This window comes from Rana temporaria, chromosome 3 (genome assembly GCF_905171775.1).
Source record: "Rana temporaria chromosome 3, aRanTem1.1, whole genome shotgun sequence".
NCBI classification, from domain to species: domain Eukaryota; kingdom Metazoa; phylum Chordata; class Amphibia; order Anura; family Ranidae; genus Rana; species Rana temporaria.
Window position 1 is genome coordinate 308,807,080 of NC_053491.1, and position 26,680 is coordinate 308,833,759.

The window sequence follows — 26,680 nt, forward strand, 5'->3', positions numbered from 1 at the left end:
TGAGGGCCGATCCGGTTAGGTCTGCGCCTGGTGGTTTACGGTTGGGGTGTGCTGGGGTGGGAGAGCTATGAACTTGCACCTCGTTGCTTACTTTACTTTTATTATTTCCCCTTTTCCTTTGTTTTATAATCTGCAAACGCGGACATTACTTGTTTCTGACTGTCATCGTTTCTATGCAAATCTGATTGTCGACTAATGCATATCTTGTAATGCTGTTTTGTTAATAAAAACCTCTTTCTGTAAAAAAAAAAAAAAAAAAAGGGCACAGCGGTGACAATTAAAACGGCACAGTGGCTGTGTTTAAAGGCATGGCACAATGGCTGCGTTTGATGGCATGGCACAGTGGTGACAATTGATGGCACAGTGGCGACAATTGATGGCACAGTGGCTGCGTTTGATGGCATGGCACAGTGGCTGCGTTTAATGGCATGGCACAGTGGTGACAATTAATGGCACTGCCTGCCTACCTCCAATCCGATCCGCTAAACAAAACGGAACGGGACCAGTTCTCCTCGATCTAGCGGATTGAATTGGAGGGCAGTCAGGTGTAAATGGACAGTTTTTTTACACCAACCTGTCATCAGCCCACTCCACTCAGCAAAATGCAACACAGGGAGTTTAAAATCATCAGCTTAATAACACACATGCACACTATCATGGCTGGCACTGTTACAGTGTGTTACATGACATGGCTGTCGGGTGCTGACATTGTTAACTTATGACCAATTAGCTACAAAATCAAAACCCAACAGCCATGTCAAGTAACACACAGAGAGAACCTACTATCTGCTTGTGTGATATACCGTAGTAGGAATGTACAGTGCACTTTGTACGGTATTTAATTATATTGACCCACACCTGGCAAATTCTTCCTCCTCTGCCTCAGAATCCTGTCAGCTGCCTGCCGCCGCCTGCCTCACACTCTTACGAGCCGACTACAGACGCAGATCACTCCGCCAAGGAAGGAGAATAAGCAACTGCATCGGATCAGGCGCAGGATGCAGTGCGCATGCGCCCGAAACTGAGAAAATAGTCCCTGCACTCCCACATCAGAGAGAAGGGGCCGGGGAAGATCATAGCAGTAACACACCCCCTCCTAAGCTAGTAGGAGGCGGAGCGGCTGATGGGGGGTGTATTTCAGAGAGCCGTGTTTTTTTTTTCTGTGCTGCTTTTGAGGCTGTCCACTGCCCAGCAAGGATTACGTCTGCTCGGGGAGACATGAGGAGGCACAGCCCGCACTGATGGAGTTAAAGGTAAGCTCAGCCGGGGCAGCACGTGGTTAGACTGTCGGGAGGGGGGGGGGGGCAAGGCGCGCTATAGGAGTGAGACGGAAGCCCGAACACACACAGCCTGGCCATGCAGGGGGGGTCAGAGAAGTCTCCACAGCCCGCAGTACATGCCAGGCAGTTTTAATGCAGGCAGAATGTGTATTTGTCGTATAAGACGCACCAACCCCCCCCCAGTTTTGGGGAAGAAAAAGTGCGTCTTATACAGCGGAAAATACGGTAGTTGGATCTGTATGTGCATAATAATTAATTTAAATTAGTCGATTAATCAAATACACAAAAATTTTGATCAGCAACAGCCCTAATATTTTTGGATTTTCAGTAAAGTTGTTCAATTTCTGTATAGGCGACAAAACTTTTGTCTTGCCAAAATTTGACCTTTCTGTCTTGATTAAAAGATAAATCTTTTTTCAGTTAAACCAATTTCAGTGCATTAAACATCATTTGGGAGGGCTTTAGCTTTTCACATGAGCTATTTCTAACAACAATTTATTAATTAAAAGTCCGGTTAATAGCAGGAGTTTCTACAAAATAGAGAAGCGAAAGACTTTTGTCAGGGACTGTATATAATAAAAGGAATACCATTTTGGATTTCATTCTGAGTGGCAACCAACCCTTTCCTTAGGCTTGACCTCACACATTAGCCATGCATGGGGAACAGTGTCAAAACACTTTTGCAAAATCCAAGTATACTACGTGCCACCCCTCTTGTCCAAGGTATTTCTTACCTCTTCATGAAAGAATAAAAAAAAAAAATAATAAATCAGATTTGACAACTTCTGTCTTTCATGAATCCATGCTGTCTGTTGCCTAAAATATTTTTTTTCCCAGCAAGCACTCATCTATGTGGTCTTTTATTTAACTCTCCAGCATCTCTCCGACTATATAAGTTAAACTAACAGGTCTATAGTTACTTGGTAAAGACTTTAATAACTGCACAAAACGTATCCTCTCGATTTATTGCGGTCTAGAGGAATATAAAACATGTAATTCTATTCACAAGATTATAGCCATTGATGGATCCCGTCCTGGATCCTTCCCACAGTCCTCAACACTGGCAAAGTACTCTCACCAAACGACTACTGAATAATTTTAGCTCCCCCCCACCAATGATTTCTACAGACTTAAATTTTCCTAATTGCTGACCTCATTACTTAAAAAAAATGCTTTAATCAAGGAATCATGTTAAAAATTTAAAATAAAATGATAAAAGCAATGAAAAATTCTGCACAGATGTTTATCTAATCGATATTTTCAGTAAAAACGTGACAACTAGTTTCCTTTTTTCTTTCTTTAAGCCTAGGTTCACACTGCTGCGAATTTAAAATCGCGGTAAAATGCGCGATTTTACCGCGATTTGCCGCAATTTAATGTAAATCGCGGCCCGAAATCGCAAAAAGTAGTACAGGAACTACTTTTTGAAATCGCAGATGCGGCGTCGCACTGATTAGGACAGTGCCATTGCCGACAATTGCCGGCAAATGCCGCCGATTTGAGATGCGATTTGACATGTCAAATCGCATCTCAAATCGTTCCAAATCGTACCCAGTGTGAACCAGGGCTCAAAATGTAAACACTCAGATTTCTAAAATGTATATAAAATAAGGACTGTGCTTAGTTAAGTACCAAATATTCAGATTCAGGTGAATCAGATTTCCATGCACTTGGTGATTTTTTTTTTCCTACCTGTAAAACTTGGAGTGCACAGGATAGTATTCTGGAACACTGGGTTATAATACCATCTTGTAATGTTTAAGTGCATGACAGACAGCAGAACTTGGTCCTGGTAAAGGTGAATGGAGAAAAAAACAAAACAAAAAAACGCAGATCGCCGCCATTACTAGTAACAAAAATGCCATAAAATCTATCCCCCATTTTGTAGACGCTATAACTTTTGCGCAAACCAATCAACATACGCTAATTGCATTTTTTTTACCAAAAATATGTAGAACACCACCACATATCGGCCTAAACTGAGGAATATATATATATATATATATATATATATATATATATATATATATATATATATATATATATATATATATATATATATATATATATATATATATATATATATATATATATATATATATATATATATATATATATATATATATATATATTTATTTATTTATATATTTTTTTTGGGGGGGGGGGATATTATAGAAAAAAAAAATCAAAATATTGCTTCCCCCCCCAAATGTACACGCTTTTTGGGGTAGATCCACAAAGAAATTACGCCGGTGTATCTATTGATACGCCGGCGTAATTTCAAAATTCCCGTCGTTTGCGTTCGGCTTTTTCCGGCGTATAGTTAAAGCTGCTATATGGTGGCGTACTCAATGTTAACCACTTGCCATCGCCGCACCGTCATAATACGTCCACAAGGTGGCTCTCCTGGGCGAGATAACGTATTATGACGTCCGGCGCGTGAACGGCGATGGGGCGCGCGCGCGCGCCCCACCGCCGTTCACGATGATCAGATTCGATGCAGAACTGATCAATCACCAGGTCCAGGCCAATAAAATCTGGCCTGGACCTGGTGATCGCTCCAACCAATGGTTGTCTTCCCCTGGCAATGTTTTGTAAACATTGGCAGGGGAAGTACTGCTCTCTCCCTCGTGTCGGTCTTTCCGTTCCAGACCGAGAGGGAGAGAGCATCTAACAGTGAGTTGCACAACACTACACTGACACCAGGTCACGTAGGCACACATTTAACCCCCTGATCACCCCCCAAATTAACCCATTCACTGCCTGTCACTGTGTCACCCAGTACAGCAATCAGATTTTTTTTTGATCGCTGTACTAGTCTCATTAGTGACAAAAATAAGTGTTAGGGTAATCCGTCTTAGGCTCTAAATAGTCTAGGGACCCCCCCTAACCCCCCCCAATAAAGGTTTAACCCCATCATTACCCCCTGTCACCAGTGATCACAGTATAAGTGTCACTGGTGACGCAGTTTAGCTAGTTAATTTTTTATTGCATCAAGGCACCCGCCATATTTTTTGCAATAAAATTTTAACCCCCTGATCGCCAGGCGGGTGATCAAAGTTTGGTTTTAGCGCCAGATAGGGTCTGCGTCGCCCCAGGCAGCGGCCAATAGCGCTAACACCCACGCACGCACCATACGCATCCCTTTAGTGGTATAGTATCTGATCGGATCGATACTTGATCTGATCAGATCTATACTAGCGTCCCCTGCAGTTTAGGGTTCCCAAAAACGCATGGTTAGCGGGATCAGCCCAGATACCTGCTAGCACCTGCGTTTAGCCCCTTCGCCCAGTCCAGCCCACCGAAGTGCAGTATCGATCGATCGATCGATCACTGACACAAAACACAAAAAACACATAACTGCAGCGTTCGCAGAGTCAGGCCTGATCTCTGCGATCGCTAACAGTTTTTTTGGTAGCGCTTGACTCGGTCACTAACAGGTCAGGTGCTTTTTTGCCTGTGAATCTCACCACTGTACCCCTAAATTTAGAGCCCAAAATGGCAAATCGATGGTACAGTGATGAAGAGGCCTACTTGTTTATGAGCCTGACAGATAGTGATGAGGAGGTCACGCATCTGTCAAATTCTTGCTCAGAATACGATCCTGTAGACGACAGTGGCTCCCTGACAGATAGCTCTGACGACGGAGTGGTCCCTGCTAGGGTCAGGCGTACCAGACCCCGATCTTCTGCTGTCGCTGAGGTGCAAGAACCGCAGGGCTCTCGTATGGAGGAGAGAAGTACTAGCGCCGCTATTCCTTCTGGTGAACTGGCAAGCACCAGCGGCCTAGTACATCCTGGTCATATATCCAGCACTGCAGTAACACTTGGTGACGTGGCGAGTCCCATAAGTGCAGTTCAAGCTGGAGAGGTGGCAAGCACGAGTAGTGTCCCGCTGCCACCAAGAAGAAGAAGACAAAGACAGGCCCGTCCCCATAGTGCCCTTCCTGCTGCATTCGCCAATCCTGATTGGGTACCCACCACTTTTGCAGCACCCGTACTTCCCCCATTCACTGGCCAACCCGGAATTCAGGAGAATACAGTTGATTTTACGCCACTGGATTTTTATTCGCTGTATTTCACGGAAGATCTCTATAGATCTATTGTGGACCAAAGCAATTTGTACGCTGGTCAATTCTTCGCCGCTAATCCCCAGCTGTCCCTTGCCAGAGATTGGAAGCCAATTACGGTTTCCGAATTTAAGATCTTTCTGGGCCTTTCCCTCATCATGGGCATTACTAAAAAGAGTGAGCTGCGGATGTATTGGTCCACGCACCCAGTTCACCATATGCCCATTTTCTCTGCCTCCATGACCAGGACACGATACGAGCAGATCTTGCGGTTCATGCATTTTAGTGACAATAAACTCTGTCGTCCTCGGGGAGACCCTGAATTCGATCGGCTCTACAAAATTCGGCCCCTCGTAAACCACTTCAACGAACGGTTTGCAGCCTTGTATAATCCCAATCAAGTTGTCTGCGTTGATGAGTCCCTGGTTAAGTTTTCTGGCCGCTTGTCATTCAAACAATTCCTTCCCAGCAAGCGTGCCAGATACGGGGTTGTATAAGCTCTGTGACAGGGCAACAGGCTATACATCTAGCTTTATGGTTTACGAGGGAAAAGACAGTCACGTAGAGCCGGAGAATTGCCCTGATTACATAGGGAGCGCTGGTAAGATAGTGTGGGAATTGGTGTCACCCTTATTCGGAAAGGGGTACCACTTGTACGTGGACAATTATTACACAAGCATGCCACTTTTTAGTCACCTTTTTGATTATGGAATTGGCGCATGTGGCACCGTGCGACCTAATCGCCGGGGCATCCCCCAACGGCTTGTAGAATCCCGTCTTAGTCGGGGGGAGAGAGCCTGCTTACAGTGTAATAATTTGTTAGCAGTGAAGTGGAGGGATTCACGGAATGTTTTCGTTCTGTCCACGCTTCACGCAGACACGGCAGTCCAAATTCCTACAGCGACTGGTGTTGTGGAGAAACCCCTCTGTATCCACGAGTACAACCTTAACATGGGAGGGGTGGACCTCAATGACCAGTTGTTGGCGCCGTACCTAATTGCCCGGAGGTCCAAACGCTGGTACAAAAAAGTGTCAGTGTATTTGTTTCAATTGGCTTTGCTGAACGCTCATGTGCTATACAGAGCTTCAGGACGGACTGGATCCTTCCTAAAATTCCAGGAAGAGATCGTCGAAGCCCTTCTGTTTCCAGATGGTGCTGTGCCCCACCTTCCCAACGCAAATGCAGTGAGCCGGCTGTATGAGAGGCATTTTCCTTTTGTCCTCCCTGGTACCCCTACCCAAAGATCCCGCCAAAAAAGATGTCGTGTCTGCAGCAAACTCGGATTTAGGCGTGACACCCGCTTTTATTGTCCCGACTGTCCTGACCAACCTGGTCTCTGCATTGGTGTATGTTTCAAACGCTACCACACACTAATTGAGTTTTAGCGTAGGGTACAGCACCACACAGTCCTAGGCACACCAACACAGGGTCTCTGAATATGTGATGGCCATCACATTTTGAGAGACCATAATCTGCAAGGTTCAGTTTACAGTTTTCTTACAGTTTTTATAAAAGTGAAAAAAAGTGGAAAAAAAATTAAAAAAACTCACACAAAAACACAAAAAAAAATAAAATAAAAAATCCAAAAATAGTTGTGGTTGTATTTTTCTCCTCTCTTTATTGTTCTCTTATGTTCACTCTCTACTGTCCACTCACTATTGTTCTATATCTATTCTCTCTATTTTTACAATGTTTTATTGTATTTGCTTTGCAGGTACGGTATGTTATACTGTAATGTTTGTTTTATTGTTAACCATCATTTGTTTAGCAGGTACGCCATTCAGTTGCATCGCGGATTTATTTAGCGTGACAGCAACAGCGTTTGCTCCCACGATTTATAAAGCTGTGACTCCAACGCTGTAGGAGGTGATTTCACCCCCACGGTTAAAAAAAAGCATATATGCCGAAGCATGGGGGCAGCAGGGGCGGAGGAGCGATTTTGCTCCTAATGCCGCGTAAATACGGTCGAAATTCCGACGGAGGCTTGCCCGTGGAAAAGTTCGACCGTGTGTATGCGGCATAACTTTTTATGCGGGAGGATGCCCCCATGTTTCGGCATGTATATTTTTTAGGCACAGGTTGCGTTAAAAATTTTTTTATTTTTTACTGTATTTATTTTTTTGGTATTTGCTTTGCAGGTATGGTATGGTAAGATCTTAATGTTAAAATGTAATGTTACTTTGTTATAATGTTAACCATCATTTGCTTAGCAGGTACGCCATTCAGTTGCAGCACGGATTTATTTAGCGTGACAGCAACAGCGTTTTCTCCCACGATACATAAAGCCGCGACTCCAACACTGTGGGAGGTGATTTCACCACCACAGTTAAAAAAAGAGCATATATGCCGAAGCATGGGGGCATTAGGGGCGGAGGAGCGATTTTGCTCCTAATGCCGCGTACATACGGTCGAAATTCTGTCGGAAGCTTGCCCGTGGAAAAGTCCGACCGTGTGTATGCGCCATAACTTTTTATGCGGCGTACATACGTGTGTGAGCGGCATAACTTTTTTGCGGGAGGATGCCCCCATGCTTCGGCATATATAAATGGTGCATGTATGCCCATCATTAGAAGTGGGTGGATGAAGGGAGGTATTCTAATGGTGGGCATACCCACCGATCAATCTTTTTTTCGTTCAGCCAACAGGCTGCATGAAAAAAAAAAAAAGATTACAATACATGTCCAACAAGAACCATCAACGTATGGTATGTTGCTGGACTTTGAATGGTTATACCAGAATGATGCCTGCGGGTTTAGGTATCATCTTGGTATCATTCTTTTCAGCCAGCGGTCGGCTTTCATGTAAAAGCAGTCCTAGCGGCTAATTAGCCTCTAAACTGCTTTTACAAGCAGTGGGAGGGTATGTCCCCTCCCCGGATATAAACTGCGCCATTGGGAAAGTGGGAAAACATTTTATCACACCGATCTTGGTGTGGTCAGATGCTTTAAGGGCAGAGGAGAGATCTAGGGTCTAATAGACCCCAATTTTTTCAAAAAAGAGTACCTGTCACTAACTATTGCTATCATAGGGGATATTTACATGCCCTAAGATGGCAATAAAAATTATAAAAATAATAAAAAAAAGTAAGGAACAGTTTAAAATAAAATTAAAAAAGCAAATTAAATAATAATAATAAAAAAAAAAAAGCACCCCTGTCCCCCCCTGCTCTTGCGCAAAGGCGAACGCAAGCGTCGGTTTGGCGTCATATGTAAACAGCAATTGTACCATGCATGTGAGGTATCACCGCGAAGGTCAGATCGAGGGCAGTAATTTTAGCAGTAGACCTCCTCTGTAAATCTAATGTGGTAACCCGTAGAGGCTTTTAAAGGCTTTTAAAAATGTATGTAGTTTGTCGCCACTGCGCATTTGTGCGCAATTTTAAAGCATGTCGTGTTTGGTATCTATGTACTCGGCCTAAGATCATCTTTTTTATTTCATCAAACATTTGGGCAATATAGTGTGTTTTAGTGCATTAAAATAAAAAAATATGTATTTTTGCCCAAAAAAATGCATTTGAAAAATCGCTGCGCAAATACTGCGTGGTAAAAAAAAATGCAACACCCACCATTTTAATCTGTAGGGCCTTTGCTTTAAAATAATATATAATGTTTGGGGGTTCAACTTAACTTTCTTGCAAAAAAATAATGTTTTTATGTAAACAAACAGTGTCAGAAAGGGCTTTTTCTTCAAGTGGTTAGAAGAGTGGGTAATGTGTGACATAAGCTTCTAAATGTTGTTCATAAAATGCCAGGACAGTTCAAAACCCCCCCAAATGACCCCATTTTGGAAAGTAGACACCCCAAGCTATTTGCTGAGAGGCATCTCGAGTCCATGGAATATTTTATATTTTGACACAAGTTGTAGGAAAGAGAATTATTATTTTATTTTATTTTTTTTGCACAAAGTTGTCACTAAATGATATATTGCTCAAACATGCCATGGGCATATGTGGAATTACACCCCAAAATACATTCTGCTGCTTCTCCTGAGTACGGGGATACCACATGTGTGAGACTTTTTGGGAGCCTAGCCGCGTACGGGACCCCAAAAACCAATCACCACCTTCAGGCTTTCTAAGGGTGTAAATTTTTGATTTCACTCCTCACTACCTATCACAGTTTCGGAGGCCATGGAATGCCCAGATGGCACAAAACCCCCCTAAATGACCCCATTTTGGAAAGTAGACACCCCAAGCTATTTGCTGAGAGGTATGTTGAGTATTTTGCAGATCTTGCTTTTTGCCACAAAGATTTGAAAAATATATATATATATATATATATATATATATATATATATATATATATATATATATATATATATATATATATATATATATATATATATATATATATATAATCTCTTTCTTCATTTTCAAAAATAAATGAGCGCTGTAAAATACTCACCATGCCTCTCAGCAAATAGCTTGGGGTGTCTACTTTCCAAAATGGGGTCATTTGGGGGGGTTGTCTGCCATCTGGGAATTCCATGGCCTCCGAAACTGTGATAGGCAGCGAGGAGTGAAATCAAAAATTTGCGCCCTTAGAAATCCTGAAGGCGGTGCTTGGTTTTCGGGGCCCCGTACGCGGCTAGGCTCCCGAAAAGTCCCACACATGTGGTATCCCCGTACTCAGGAGAAGCAGCAGAATGTATTTTGGGGTGCAATTCCACATATAACCATGGCATGTGTGAGCAATATATCATTTAGTGACAACTTTGTGCAAAAAAAAAAAAAAGTTTGTCATATTCCAGCAACTGGTGGCAAGATATAAAATATTCCATGAACTCAAAATGCCTCTCAGAAAATAGCTTGGGGTGTCTACTTTCCAAAATGGGGTCATTTGGGGGGGTTGTGTGCCATCTTGGCCTTTTATGGCCTTCAATACTGTGATAGGTAGTGATCGGTAGTGAGGAGTGAAATCAAAAATGTATGCCCTTAGAAATCCTGAAGGCCGTGCTTGGTTTTCGGGGTCCCGTACGCGGCTAGGCTCCCAAAAAGTCCCACACATGTGGTATCCCCGTACTCAGGAGAAGCTGCAGAATGTATTTTGGGGTGTAATTCCACATATGCCCATGGCATGTGTGAGCAATATATATCATTTAGTGACAACTTTGTGCAAAAAAAAAAAAAAATTGTCATATTCCCGCAACTTGTGGCAAAATATTAAATATTCCATGGACTCAACATGCCTCTCAGCAAATAGCCTGGGGTGTCTACTTTCCAAAATGGGGTCATTTGGGGGGGGTTTGTGCTATTTGGGCATTTTATGGCCTTCAAAACTGTGATAGGTAGTGAGGAGTGAAATAAAAAATTTGCGCCCTTAGAAATCCTGAAGGCGATGCTTGGTTTTCGGGGTCCCGTACGCGGCTAGACTCGCAAAAAGTCCCACACATGTGGTATCCCCGTACTCAGGAGAAGCAGCAGAATGTATTTTGGGGTGCAATTCCACATATAACCATGGCATGTATGAGCAATATATCATTTAGTTACAACTTTTTGTAATTTCTTTTTTCTTTTTTTTTTTGTCATTATTCAATCACTTGGTACAAAAAAAAAAAATATTCAGTGGGCTCAATATGCCCCTCAGCAGATTCCTTGGGGTGTCTACTTTCCAAAATGGGGTCATTTGGGGGGATTTTGTGCTATTTGGGCATTTTATGGCCTTCAAAACTGTCTTAGGTAGTGAGAAGTGAAATCAAAAATTTGCGCCCTTAGAAATCCTGAAGGCGGTGCTTGATTTTCGGGGCCCCGTACGTGGTTGGGCTCCCAAAAAGTCTCACACATGTGGTATCCCGGTACTCAGGAGAAGCAGGAGAATGTATTTTGGGGTGCAATTCCACATATAACTATGGCATGTGTGAGCAATATATCATTTAGTGACAACTTTTTGTAATTTCTTTTTTTTTTTTTTTTTTTTTTTTTTTTTTTCAATCACTTGTTACAAAAAAAAAAAAATATTCAATGGACTCAACATGCCTTTCAGCAGGTTCCTTGGGGTGTCTACTTTCCAAAATGGGGTCATTTGGGGGGGTTTTGTACTTCCTTGCTATTTTAGCACCTCAAGAATTGAGATAGGCAGTCATAAAATAAAAGCTGTGTAAATTCCAGAAAATGTACCCTAGTTTGTAGATGCTATAACTTTTGCGCAAACCAATAAATTTACGCTTATTGGCATTTTTTTTTACTAAAGACATGTGGCTGAATACATTTTGGCCTAAATGTATGACTAAAATTGAGTTTGTTCGATTTTTCTTATAACAAAAAGTAGAAAATATAATTTCTCAAAATTTTCGCTCTTTTTCCGTTTATATCGCAAACATTAAAAATCGCAGAGGCAATCAAATACCATCAAAAGAAAGCTCTATTTGTGGGAAAAAAAGGACGCAAATTTTGTTTGGGTACAACATTGTATGGCCGCGCAATTACCAGTTAAAGCAGCGCAGTGGAAAATTGTAAAAACACCTCTGGTCTTAAGGCTGACAAATGGTCCGGTGGGAAAGTGGTTAAGTATGGTCGTCGTTCCCGCATACAATTTTGAATTTTTTACGTCGTTTGCGCAAGTCGTTCGCGACTAGGAATTTGCGTAGAATGAAGTCACTGTCGTAAGCATTGGCTGGATCCAGTTTAATTTCGAGCATGCGCACTGGGATACCCCAGGGACGGCGCATGCGCAGTTAAAAAAAAACAAAAAAACGTAGTTTACATTGGGTCACGACGTATTAACATAAAACACGCCCCCATCACAGCCATTTGAATTCCGCGCCCTTACGACGCGAGAGATACACTACGCCGCAACTTGCGCCGCGAATTCGTTGATTCAAAAAAAAAAGTAAGTTACATCGGCGTAGCGTACCTTAGATACGCTGCGCCCGTCGCAGATGTATGTGGATCTGCCCCTTTGTTTATAGCACAAAAAAACACAGGGGTGATCAAATACCACCACAAGAAAGCTCTACGTGAAAAAAAAAACAAAAAAAAAAAGTCAGTTTTGTTTGGGTGCAATGTCGCACGACCACGCAATTGTCAGTTAAAAACGATGCAGTGCCGTATTACAAAATGTGCTTTGGTCAGGAAGGACTGGATTATAAGCGTGTATTGCAAAATGCACCTGCAATATGCAAACTGCATAGGTGTGAATCAGGCCTAAAAAGTGATAATTGGGTATATAAAAAAAAAAAAACACAACATTTCTGTACTGCTCTGTGCAATGAAATTGGAATGTGGTCAGAATTGCACAGATTTCGCAAACCTTTGTGTGTCCCGTGAGTGCTCCTGGTCCCTCTTCTCTGGCAAATCTGGTGCGCGTGCTTGTGTGCCCCAGCAAAGCCAGTGAGGGGAGAGAAAAGCTGGAGAAGTGATGCTGATGCCTAAACATTTTTTGCCTGAATGCAAGGAATGCATCAAGGTCCCTGGCCCTTTCCATAAAAAGCACAGATGTGAACTACATCCATAGGAAACCATGTTAAATGGACTCTAGTGCGTTTCTGCAAAACTGAAAATGCACTAAAAAATGCATAGGTGTGAACCAGACCCTAAGGCCTGAGAGGACAGAAACTATCTGCTGTATCCCAACATTTCACAACAATTTTTCTCCAATTGTTCAGGAATCCCCGGCTTTGAGGAAAATAAAATTCCCTCCAATTTTTCCAGGCCTTCTCATTACTACCATATTTTCTTGTGTATAAGGCGACCGGGCGTATAAGACGACTCCCTAATTTTACATTTTTTTTAGGATTTTTTGCCTGTACTCACCGTATAAGACGACCCCCCCTTCCGAGGCTTCATATTTCTTCCTTCTGGAGCCATATTCTTCTTCCTTCTTGCTGGAGCTGGAGCCAATCACAGCGAGCGATGTATTCTATTAATGAATACAAAGCCTGCTTGGATTGGCAGAGGCTGTGACATCAGCCCATGCCTCTCTGACTCTCAAAGCCAATCTGAGCAGGCTACTGTATGTAGCCTGCTCGGATTGGCAGAGGTTGTTACTCCAATCCGAGCAGGCTCTTTATTCATTTGAATACATCACTCACCATGATTGGCTAAGCGGTATAAACTGCATGTAGTCGAAGCTACATACAGTATTACCGCATATCCAGCAGGCATCTGAGAAGCTGACCCGGCGTATAAGACAACCCCTGCTTTTTGGCCAGTTTTTTTAAGTGTAAAAGTTAGTCTTATACGCCAGCAAATACAGTACTTCTTTTTGAGATAACATACACACACACACACACATATATATATATATACACACACACACACACACACACACACACACACACACACACACACACGGCTTTTTTTCAGGGGGAACTTGGGGGAACTCAGTTCCACCACCTCTGTCTCAGACCCTTTGGTGCCTGCTCACCACAATCACTTGTAAACACAGAAGTCTGGTTACTGTGTTTACAAGTGACAGCTTTGTAACCCCCTGAACTCTGCACTCTGTATGTAATGCAATTCTGGTATTTAATGCCCCTTTAAGACCCTTCTACTGTTTGTGAAATCTGAACGGGTCGTGGTTGAGTTCCTGCACCTATTTTCTGAGAAAAAAAGCTCTGCATACATACATACATACATACATACATACATACATACATACATACATACATACATACATACACACATATATTATGTATGAAAAAAAAAAAGGGAAGGCGGCGGAAATATCCAAGTAACAAAACAAGGTAAAAAAAAACAAATACATAGTCACATCTATATATAAATGTATACACATCTATTTTCACATATTATAAAATAATAAAATACCCTCAAATTAACATAATATTCTGTCTTATTTCACCATTTGCATGTTCACCTATATTTATCTTTATCTCTCTTTCACCCTATATCTTAAATTTTAGAGGCAAGGGTTATGCATCAAATGTTCCTCTATTCCTCCTCTTTTTTCTTCCGCCCATGCCCACCCCCCCCCCCCCCACATAACTAAAAAAAACAAAAAAACACCACACACCCCCCCCTTCCCCAAGAAATATGGATGGGTCAAACTTCTATTTCATCTCTCATGCAGGAGCACATCTCGTACAGAGGCATCTCCACTCCTCCTCTATCTCCTCTAACATCCTCTTCCCCCTCCCCCGAGTGCATGAAAAAGTTCCACCCTGTCCATGTTTGAATATATTGTTCGCTCTTGTTTTGAGCTGAAAGGACCAAGTCCTCCATGGCTCCTATATCTAGTACTCTAATTGAGCCAACCTGCAATGGAGGGGGATCTGGAGTCCCTCCACCGCATGGCTACCCCCATTTTGGCTGCATTGATTAGATGACATAACACCGATCTTTTATAGGTCTGCACCGGAATCTGAACAATGGAGCAGAAAAAAAGCCGGATCTTCTGGTATCCAGAATTCCGTGAATCTTTGAGAGATTCTCCGAATCACTGACCAATATTGCCGCATCTTTTCACAGGACCAGAATATATGCAGTAAGGTGCCACGTTCTATCCCACATCAACAACACTCCGAAACTTCTATAGAGAATTTATGAAGCCTTACTGGTGTATAATACCATTGTATCAGAAGTTTGTAATTGAACTCCTGAATCCGTGTGCAGATCGAGGCGTTCATTGCCAACACAATGATTCGTTTACGCTGGGTTGGCGTAAAGGTCCTGTCCAGATCTCTTTCCCATTTGCCGATGCTTGGCATCACAAAATCCTCCGGGGGTGCATTCAGCAGTCCATACATCTTAGAAACCACTCATAAAAGTGGTTCCTCCTCCTCACAGAAGATCTCCAGTGTTGTCAATTGCCACTGGTATTCTAATGGTGGTCCCAAAGTATTCAGAAAATAACTTATTTCCAGTGCCTGCCAAAAGTTTAGTTCAAAGGACCCCCCTTGTTTCATGAGCGAGTCCACAGTCGGCCAAATACCTGACTGTAAATAATGTGACACCTGTGCGATTCCTTTTTCTTTAAGCTTGCTGAATGCTCCCATTTCCATACCCGGCAGAAAACCAGGGTCCCCCAGAACGGGAAACACGGCGATGATCCGCCCGGTACAAATCTGGGATCCCGGCATGTCTTTACCGAGATTTGCAGCGTCAGGCCGATTGTAGGGTGTTTCTTTAGAAGGGGCGGCAATGCTGTATAGCACCAAGGTGCTCTACATAGAGGGACCGGGCTAAGCGGTTGCTCTATACCTATCCAACTTTTGAATTGTGTGTGTCTACACCAATCCACCAGCCTTGCTAGGTGGATCGCCCAGTAGTATTTAACTATATCTGGGATTGCCATCCCTCCAAAGCACCTGGGTGTCATCAGGGCTGTGGAGTCGGTAGATAAATGTACCGACTCCTCAGTTTTATGCACTTCCGACTCAGACCCCCCGACTCCTCTGTATTAATATGCAAATGTATTTTTTACATTCCTTGAGGGAAAGAAACGCAACCTACCACAGGACTACTGACTGGGAAGCCAACAGTCTGTCTTTTGCTTAAACTGTGCAATACAGTAAACACAATAAAAACAAAGTTTTTTATTCTAAAACATGATTTTCCTAGGAGAATCCCATAGTCATGTTTAAAGTTTAAGCTAACAATCGGAGTTTACAAGTTTTTATAGCCTTAGCTAAATGACAGCAGTTTTTCCAATGGTTTACAGCTTCAGTCTTGAACTATTGGCCCTCCATTCCCTTCACTTATACAAGTGTCTCACTCTCTAGTCCTGCAAAAAACATATTTATTTAATCCCTTATCAGTGAGAGGCTAGGTTACACATGGACGCTGCGTTCCCTGTAAAAGCAGAACACAACACTATGGAAAGTATAAGTATTGCAGCTCCTAATTGTGCGTTGCGTGCCATATAGTGAAGCACATGAAAAGCATACTTCTTCACGGTCACTTAACGTGAGGCACTGCATGCATTGGTCTTTATTCTTACAGTAGAGAAGTCAATTATAACTTTTTGTAAATTGGGACATTTAAACTTGCTTTTTTTTTTTTTTAATTCCAATCTAAATTTAGTAGGAGTCGGAGTTGGTGCATTGTTTGCCGACTCCGACTCCAGGTACCCAAAATTTCCCCCGACTCCGACTCCACAGCCCTGGGTGTCATCATCAATTCTCCTCTTGATTCTTGGCTGCTTCCCCACCCATATAAATTTCATCAGTAGATTATGCATTTGAAGAAGATAAACCGCTGGGATGGTAATCGGCAATGCCTGAAACAAGTACAGAATTTTTGGTAGAATACTCATCTTGACTATGTTCCCCCGGGCAAACCAGGAATGTAATCCACGATGCCATTTTTTCAGAAGTGTTCGTATTGATTTAATGGCGGGAAGTTTATCTTAAAAACATCCTTTAGGTTTGATGGTATATGTGTACCCAGGTACTTTAGCGCAGTCTCCCATTTAAATCCGAAATTTGGTTGTATAGGGTTACACATCAAAGTGGATGAGTGCCACACTCATTGCTCCAGATTTAGTATGGTTTATTTTCAGATTTGATATTCTACTATAACTGTCGATCTCCCCCACAAGGTTGGGGAGTGATACATAGGCCGACACTTTATAGACTCAGTCTCCTATCTGTATGCCCTGTATATCCGGATTTTGGCGAATTTTATTCAGTAGAGGTTCTACTGAGAGCGCGAATAGTAGGGGTGAGAGGGGGGATCCCAGTCGTGTGCCATTTGTCATCTTAAATGTTTGAGAATACTCTGTTTACTCTCACTGTGGTATGTGGAGTTGTGTATACACTCCTGATCCAATTGATGTGCTCCCCCAAGCCCACATGCCCTAGAACTTCAAAATAGAAAATTCCAATTTACTTGGTCAAACGCTTTTTCTGCATCAGTATTTAAAAACACAGGGAATATTTCTCTCGTTATCGTAATGGACCAGGTTAGGGACATTTATCGTGTTGTCCCTCGCTTCTCGTGCGGGGATGAATCCCACCTGGTCCAAATCCACCAACTGAGAGAGCCAAGGTTGAAAACGCAGTGCCAGTATGTTCGTAAAAAGTTTTAGGTCTGTATTCAGGAATGAAATTGGCCTATAGCTGCCACACTCCGCCGGGTCCTTCTCTTCCTTTGGAATTACAGTGATATATGCCAAAAGTGTAGCCGGCGGGAGTGTGGCAGTCTGACCCAATGCATTGAATACCTTAATCATCTGATCACTTAGTAATGAAGCAAATTCTTTATAGTATACCCGTTTGGGCCCGGGGCCTTTCCGGATTTAACTGCTTTAAGTGTTGCCTTCAATTGCTCAGGCGAGATTGGCGCCTCAAGACTACTTCGGGCCGTGGGCGATAGTCTCGGAAGACTTGCTGAGGAAAGATATTCCTCTATAACCGACGCTGGTGTTGGTGTTTGTACTAAGTTGTATAAAAGGAAGAATAATATTCTCCAAAAAGTTCTACTATGTCTTTAGGTTTCCGTACTAGTTGTCCCTTCTTCCCCTTAATTTGTGATATATATGTTGACAGATTTTTTTCCTTTTGTTTCCCAGCTAACAACTTACTGCACTTATCTCCCAATTCATACTTCATCTTCCTGCCCCGTTGTATTGCTGCTTTAGCTTTAAAAACGCAAACTCTGTAAGTTGTCTTCTCAGCTGACCTAATTCCCCTCCCATAGAAGTTACCTGTGTTTTTTTATGTTGGAGCTCCAACTCCTGAATTTCTTCTAACAATTTCGGAATCTTTTTCTCTTTTTCTTCATTATTGACCCATATTTAAATCAGAACTCCCCTGATCACTGTCTTATGTACCTCCCACACCATTCCCGGATTTCTCCCTGGCATATCATTGACTTGGAAATATGCCTCAATTTCCCTAGCTACCTCCTCCTTAATTTCCGGGTTCTGCAACAGACTCATTTAAACACCAGCGTCTCTCCTGAGAGAGGACCGCATTGGATAAAGAGAGGCACAAGCTGATCGGGGTGTGGTTCGACCACGTTATACTTCCAATGGTCGCTTCTGATACTGAGGAAATCAAATAGTGGGGGATTATCAACCATTTATTTATCATTACTGTTCACGCTGTCATTTTTCTGTCTTCGCTTCCCCCGTCCTCTCTCTATCCATGGCCATCTGTTCTTAGAGGTTATCCCTTTCTGGAATGGCCGGCTCACTTGGGATGTATTATATGCATGCCCGATTGCTGGTCATCTCTCAAGGGCAGACCCACTGTAATATGTTCTAATATAATGTAGATGTGAGTGAGATGACGTATAGACAGCCAAAGCTCTGTCCGTCTGTATCTTTATTTGTTCATTCAAAAATCATATATACAGTCCTGATCAAAAGTTTAAGACCACTTGAAAAATGGCAAAAAATCATATTTTACATTGTTGGATCTTAACAAGGTTCCAAGTAGAGCTTCAACATGCAACAAGAAGAAATGAGAGTGAGACAAAACATTTTTTGAGCTTTCAATTAAATTGAAAAAACTATTAAACTGAAACAGGCTGTTTTTCAAAAGTTTAGGACCACATGCCTTTAAAAAGGCCAAATCTCTGCAAAGATGTGGATTGTCATGTTCTGTCAGGTAGTCACACGTTGTGATGGCAAAGGCAAAAAAAACTCTCCCTTTTCGAACGTGGTCGGGTTGCTGAACTGCATAAGCAGGGTCTCTCATCAAGACAGTGGACGATCCTCGGCCCTTACTGGTGCTGACTGCAGCCCCATAACCATCAGACGGCATCTGAGACTGAAGGGCTTCAAAAACAAAACACTTTAAAAACCTTGTCTCCTTGAACGCCACAGAACTGCTTGTTTGGACTTTGCAAGAGAGCACCAAACATGGGACATTCAAAGGTGGAAGAAAGTTTTATTCTTTGATGAGAAAAAAAATGTAACCTTGATGGTCCTGATGGTTCCCAGCATGACAAGCAGATGTTTTCTACGCACCACAGTGGAGGGGGCGCCATAATGGTCTGGGGTGCTTTTTCAATGGAGCTTCAGGAAGTGCAGGGGCGTCAAACGACCGCTGGCTATGTCCAGATGTTGCAGAGAGCATTCCTCATGACTGAGGGCCCTCGTCTGTGTGGCAACAACTGGGTTTTTCAACAGGACAATGCTACAGTACACAATGCCCGCAGGACAAGGGACTTCTTCCAGGAGAATAACATCACCCACTCACCTCATGGAAACGCTTGCATCAAGCATGCCAAAACAAATTTTTGAAGTGATCAACAATAACGACGGAGCTACTCATTACTGAGTTCATGTTTGAAGTTGGATTTCTGTTTTGGAGGGGGGGGGTTCGTTTTTTATTTTTGGAGGTGTGGTCCTAAACTTTTGATCAACTGAAAAACAGCCCGTTTCAGTTTATTCGTTTTCATTAAATTGAATGCTCAAAAAATGTTTTGTCTCACGCTCATTTCTTCTTGTTGCATGTTGAAGCTCTACTTGGAACCTTAAAATTCAACAATGTAAAATATGATCTTTTGCCATTTTTCAAGTGGTCTTAAACTTTTGATCAGGAGTGTGTGTGTGTGTGTGTGTGTGTGTGTGTGTATATATGTATGTATATATATATATATAAATAAAATTTTGTATAGGTTGTATCCCAATATGTAAAGTGTAACCAGATAACCAGTGTAACGTAGGAGTGTATGCATCTGCGATAACATACATTTTTTTCCCTTTTCTCTCCCCCTCCTATTATGTTCCACTGTTTAGATATGGCCAATGATTTCCTCTTTGCATCTACCGGAGCAATCCACGGGAATGCAGATTAATTACATCCAACCAACACATGTCATACACTGTGCGGTGACCATCTTTCCAGGGTTCCCCTACAGTGTTAAACACACATTCTGCAGCAATGGTAGCTATCCTCTACGGTGAGCCTTTGCATGCCAGCGTCCAGCTCTCTGCAAGTATCCTCTGTGGGCGCGTAGGGGCAAACACCACTGCGCACACAGTGCTGAATCCGAACGGAGGTTCGGTGGTTTGTGTCTGTCCACAATTTGGCCAATAGGAGCCACCTTGGGAACATACCCACCTATGGGATGGTCGGGCTGCCCAGTCACCGCCATGCGTGACACGCTTCCGCGTCATTGGCGTGTGGCGCGCATGGGCGGGATGCGCTTCTTTAGGATGGGAATCCCTAGGCTCTCTGGTGTTCTGTCCACGCCCACTGACGCAACCAACGCCGCCCTCACTGGGCGGCGCTGCTGCATTAAGAGGGATATAAAAGGGCTCCCTTAGCACAGATCAGTAGCGAGAGCTCTGCTGTGCACATCCCATTTATACTGCTACTGCGATACAGGTAACAATTTTACTTTTTAGTTGCTTTTTCTTTCTGCAAAGACTGCCTCAAACTTCTGGGTGGATTATAGACTGTACATACATTTTTCTTTAGGTTATACCCGATAACCTGTGTATAAGGCTAAAAAAAGGCCTTAAGGATAACCAGAATATATTCCTAAAGGTAACTAGCACTAATATGTGGGACTCAAAGTTTTTGCCAGCCGACATTCACTTTATTTTACGGGCCCCACACATCTACAATGTAAATCAGAATCCAGATATAGATCTTCATTACCTTTTATTCAATTATCTAATCTTTTTTCATCATTTTCCTTTTCACTCATACACTATTTATTAGTGGGGGTTTTTTCGCTCCGTTTCACATCCCTATTTGTGGCACAAGCCTAGTTGTGACCACATCTGTTCAAACATTTGATGTTTCCCGGACCCTTATATGTAAGCTTTACCCCATATCAGCTACTACATACTTTTCATTAGAACGGTTTTATATATTTTGATTGCCCGATTTCCTAATAAACCACAAGTACCAGCATTTCTATCCGACAGCCCCAGCAATGGCCCGGACGTACTCAGATAATATAAGAATTTTTCTTATGCATCACGACTGCAGGATGCCATATGCTTGACACTTCCTGCACAGTTTTTGCATCAACTAATTAATTTTTATTTTTATTTAATCTCCACCACTGGCATTTTTAACTTTATACCTTCATAGCATTAATTTGGGTACCAGCTTACTGTATAGGATTACTTCCTGGATGCGGTCACGCAGGTTTCACGTGTGAGGAACCTTTTGCTGCACCCCACCAGGCAGAGTCTTCTGCCAAGTGTGGGGGGGGGGGGGATTTTGTGCGTTGCCCTTTCTGCATTGCCTAGGATCTTCTCCCGTTTTCCCTTGGAGGTACGGCATAGTCTTTTGATCAGTGGAACACCATGTAGTTAATTCTATATAGAATCTAATTTTATTATTTCTTAAATTACCCTGTGTTTTTGAGTTAAACAATATTTACCAATATATGAGACAAGCAATTATTTGTATGCTGTATTCTTATTTTTTTGTTAGTCCTTTTTGGACATTGATTATGTCTGTTTCATCTTATGCATATTACTGAGGCCTGTGTGTTCCTGAAGAAGCCCCACATTAGGGCGAAACATGTAGAACCAAGTACACTGGCCCCATGAGGAATCAATTTTTCATAGTCTTGGAAAAGTAGCATTTCTCAAATTTTTTAAAGATTTGGATATCGATGTATTGCAATATAAAGATTTTTTGTAATAAAAAAAATACTTGATCATTCCATGATGTCTCGTGGGTTTGGTAAAAGGTATCTGACATTTGATTCAATTCCTATACACCCCTCTGCATATACAAAGTCCCATATCCTACCCAGATTTGGGGTTTCTGTCTAAATATAATTCTTACAGGGATACAGATGCATTTGGACACCATTATCTAGGAGTGCTCGCTCTTCAGTTGACCTAGGGATGAGAAATAGGTCTATGTGGGAGTATATTTGGTGTGGGTGAGAGAAGAAAGTATAATCTCTTTCTTCTGCATGCAAGGTCCGCCAAGCATCAACCAATTGTACCTTATGCAACTTCCGCAATATGCCCTTTCTGATCCCCCCCGGAGGAGGCATCTATCCTGGGATCTAGAGAGATGTTAAAAAGTCTAAAGATTAATTTACCATCTGCAAATTCAAAGTTTGAAAGCACTTTCTTCATAAATGTGTCCTGATGTACATTTGGTGCATACAATGTGGCCAGTGTCACTTTGGCTCCACCAATACTGCCCTTAAGAAAGAGAAATCTCCATTTTGGATCTAGGCGCTTATCTTAAAGTGAATCTATTCTGGAGGAGTGGAAGACCCCCTGCCCTAAAGTGCGTCTCCTGCACAAAGGCTACATCAGTGCCCCACCGTCTCAAATCGTCCAACATCCTTTGTTTTTCTGGGACGTTGAGTCCCTTGGTGTTTAGGGAAGTAACCTTTATTTCCTCCATCTTTTCTTAGGGTATGCACAATACAAAAAAAAAAACACCCCCCCCCAAACCCCTACTTATTCACCACCCTACCAATCCTCCCCTCCCCTAAGGGAAAACACCCAAAACTAAGCCCTTCACTTCTGAGCTTAGTAGGTGCAATCCTAATTGGGGGTATTAGTCTGACTGGGCGGCGAATGAGATAAGAAAAAACCAAAAAAACTCCAACTTACACACACCCACCCCCCCCCCCCCCCGGCTATTTTTATATTTCAATGTTATCTGTTTTTTATCCACATTTAACATATCCTCCTAATGATTTCTGTATTTTTCCCATCCATTTCTCCCCATTTATCACATTTTCTCAAATATTTATTCCCATTACAGCTCCCCCCTAACCCTTACCATGAGGAAAAAGGAAAAACGAAGAAGAGGGTGAGGGGACTGAGAACATGGAAGAGAAACACAAAGAAAAAAAAAAACACACACCGGGCCAGATTCATGTACCTGCGCTGCGGCGTAACGTAACTCATTTACTTTGCGACGGGAAAAGCCGACTAGCGACGACATGAGAGAATGCAACGAACGTGCGTATCTTCGCGGATCGCCGTAAACAGCTAATTTGCATGCGCGATGCAAACTCCACCCAGCGGGCGCCAAAGTATTTCATCCTAAGATCCGAAGGCGTACGCCTGTCTGGGTCTTAAGTGGTTAAACAAGTTTTATAAACAGGTGTTGTGCTAGATGTCCAACTAATGTAGTGGTGTGTCTGCATAACTGCTTGGAAAGGGCATTTGGTTTTGCGTATCAGCTCCACCTAGCAATGGTGAGTCGTCATCAAATGAACAAATACATTGATAAAACAGGGAGCAGAGGGATGAACCTTCGAGTTCCCAGGTAACAACTAGTAATAAACTGATATAAATAGGGCACAGCCCAGGTTGGGGGGGTCCAGAAAACGAGGCACACCCTGAGGTCCAGCCCCCCAGGAGAAACCTGAGGGGACCCCTCAGAGCGGCCGACCCCACCACAGCACCCAAGACAATATAAATAGAGCTTATGAGTGACTGCCCACATATGGGCAGTCAGACTGTAGAGGGTGACTGGATAAGCAAGGGCACAGAAGGTAGGGAAACAGGAAATACTGACGATATTCTCGGGGAGCCAGGCAGGAAGCAAAAGGAACCCAAAAAAAGGACAATGGTTCCAGGGAGGAGGAAAGGGAAGAGGGGGCAGGGGAGAGAGCAAGGAAGGGGAGGAATCTTGGGGAGGGGGCAGGGAGGGGTAAAAACGAGCTAAAAAAAAGTCCAAAATGTAAATATTTGTAGCTAAACCATAAGTAAATGCAAGAGTACATATAACACTTTGGACAGGCTTGCTGAGCTGGTAGGCAATAAACGTGACCCCCAATCTCAGCAGCCTGGGTCAACAACAAAACCTAGATATGATAAGGTCACCAGGTGGGGAAAGGACTCCACAAAATCTTCAAGAAAGGGGGATGGGAGAGAGGAACCTGGCTGGCAGGTCTGCAAGTCATATGGTGAATCCACAAGTGAACAGGAGGACCAGCTGCAAAAAAAAAAAAAAAAAGGGGGGAAGAAGGAGAGCATTGGGAATCCTCCCAAGGAGATGCAGGGTGGGCTATATGGAAAGTTCAGAGGCGTCCCAGGCGCAGGTGTCTGCATAGTCTACTCCAGGAATAAACCTTCAGAGAACCAGTTCAAAGTAGTGAGGGCGTGGGGTCCCGTGACTTAAACAAGGACCAAACTGCATGGGAGGTAGATGGTAACATGGCCTGCCATGAACGGGAGGCCCTGCTCTTTTTTTTAATCAAAGACCTGGAATACATCCCGAGACCCACGCTACTCCCATGTTTCAACTTCAAAAGTTCAGCCAACGGTCTGGCTCAAAAAAGGACACCAAGCCCTCTGCTAGAAGTGAGGGCACCTTTTCATTGTGAAGTTGGGGGGGGGGGGGGGTCTGCTGCACATCTCACTGTACTACAGATGTCCCATGCCAAAGCTCTACCGCAAATCACCCAAAACCTTGCCCAAAGGACGGTCAGATTTTGCAAAGGGCCCTACAAAAATATCTCTTGTCCCAGGTAGTTGCCCGTGCCGCCACGCAGAGGCGGCTCTAGACTTTGCGAGGCCTTAGACATGAGGCCCCACTCCTGTCTAGAACGGGAAAAATGATTTAAGTAATAAAAAATAAAACTGCAGCGCTGCCGGCTGCCCTTCTCTTGTGCTGACTGCTGTGAAAGATCTTCAGGAAAAGGGTCTGGTAAATATGTAATTTACCAGCACCTTCCTTTCCTAAATTAACACAGTGAGTGTGTGACCGTGTTTACTCTGCTTCAGTTTATGAATGGAGAGGAGACTGTCTCCTGTTCATTCATCTGCAGTGCAGCTAAGGCTGCAGAGAAAAGAGTTGGGGAATGTGTTCCCTCAGTCCCTTTCTCTGTCTAAAAAGTGAGAATTTGGGGGGTCTGTTTAGACCCCTGATGTCTCACCAAAGAGTCCTAAAATTTCTTATCAGACTTAAAAACCATAACCAATATGTAGCATATTTGAGCCATGCTCACTATATGCCACCGGTCACCATCTCCCTAGTAGGGGCCCCAGTGCATTACTCTGCCCATGATGCTATTATGATGGCTCTATACAATGGTGTGTAGGAGAGGAAAGTGGAGGGCATGACAGTGGGAAATATGTACATAAGAGGGGTGGGGCGTGTATGGGGGGTGTAGTATGTACATGAGGGGTGCAAAGTGTATGGGGTGTGTAGTATGTACATGAGAGGGGTGCGGCGTGTATGGTATGTACACGAGAGGGGTGCAGAGTGTATGGGGGGGGGGTGAGAGGGGTGCGGAGTATGTACATGAGAGGGGTGCACATGATAAAAACAGGGGTATGTGATGTGAATTAGCCCTAAATTTATTACTCCATCACTGCAGAAGCCACTTTGCAGTGGCATGTATGGAGCAACTGAAGTTGACAGCACAGCACCAGAACTGGCCTCCCACCCTGCTGCAGACTCTGCTCTCATCGCCACCTCCCCTATCACAAGTCTCTGCACAAAGCTGCCAGCTCACCTCCCTTCACACATCCGGCAGAACAAACTCCTCTCATGCATGTGCGTGCATGCATGCCTCCTGGGTTCAGCAGCATTCGGCAGCTCCACCTCTATAATCTGTCTGAATGCGGCGCTGCCTGGAGGACACAGAGCTGGAGAGAGCCAAGAGTGGCAGAGGGAAGTTATTAGAGGTAAACTCCACACTGACTTTTTCCCTTAGGTTTGGAAGATTCATACAAACAGATGAAAAGGTCATTCAGCTTGGGGAATGGCATCCAAATTCCTGACAATTCAAGGAACATGGTCAAGGGAGGAGGCCAAAATCCTCGACAAGTGGTCATCAACCCTGTCCTCAGGGCCCACTAACAGGCCAGGCTTGCAAGATAACTAAAACACATCACAGGTGATATAGTTTGCTGCTCAGTGATTGCAGCATTCTAGTCTGCATCTCCCAAAGAGCCGTCATATCTTTACAGAACTGGACCCTCCCTTTCTTAATACTCCCAAATGGGGTGCAGTTCAATACTACCTTAGTGGTATACCAACCATCAAGAGGAGCACGAGGAGCTTAGCCGCTTTGAACAGCACAAACCTGTTTCCTCTCATCTGCAGCTACCATTATCTGGACCAAAAGAAAATGCTCTCTTCATCCAGCTGTATACAGTCAATCTAAATTTACCAATCATGGAAGACATTCTGGATGTGGGCTTCCTAGTCTCCAGATAAAAACACAAGATGCTACCATTCCTTGTTTCCAAATCCACAAATCCTTTAGCTCTGTCTTCAGTTACTCTACTCTAGTTATCCCCTGGTCCCATTGAGCGTTCCCCAGCTGTCACATTCAACGAGACAAACAAGGAGAGAGGCGCCTCTGGGTGCAATACTTAAGACAGTTTTAATTTTAAAAGCCACAAGTTAAAAAACCACTCACATTTTGGTGGTCAATCAAAAGCGTGTAGAAGCAATTTTTCAGAAGAATAGGTAGGTATCATCTGGTGGAGTTCTTTCCCTTGTCCCTGGTACAGCGCTGTGGGA

General features: G+C 43.2%; 1 protein-coding gene across 3 annotated transcripts in view; it reads right to left on the reverse strand.

Annotated features, from left to right (window-relative positions):
- PFDN1 (prefoldin subunit 1) overlaps positions 1-26,680 on the reverse strand; it is a 102,833-nt gene that overhangs the window by 15,030 nt on the left and 61,123 nt on the right. The window contains exon 4 of one of the 3 annotated variants that reach the window (XR_005747995.1): positions 22,179-22,241. The exons of 1 other annotated variant lie outside the window; for it this stretch is intronic. Coding sequence is in view for 1 of the 2 variants with exons in the window: in XM_040344799.1 (XP_040200733.1) it covers positions 22,230-22,241 (12 nt within the window). In the remaining variant the exon portion in view is untranslated. Of the gene's footprint in view, positions 1-22,177; positions 22,242-26,680 lie in introns of those variants that run through there. One more of the 3 variants, XM_040344799.1, reaches the window with a different exon arrangement.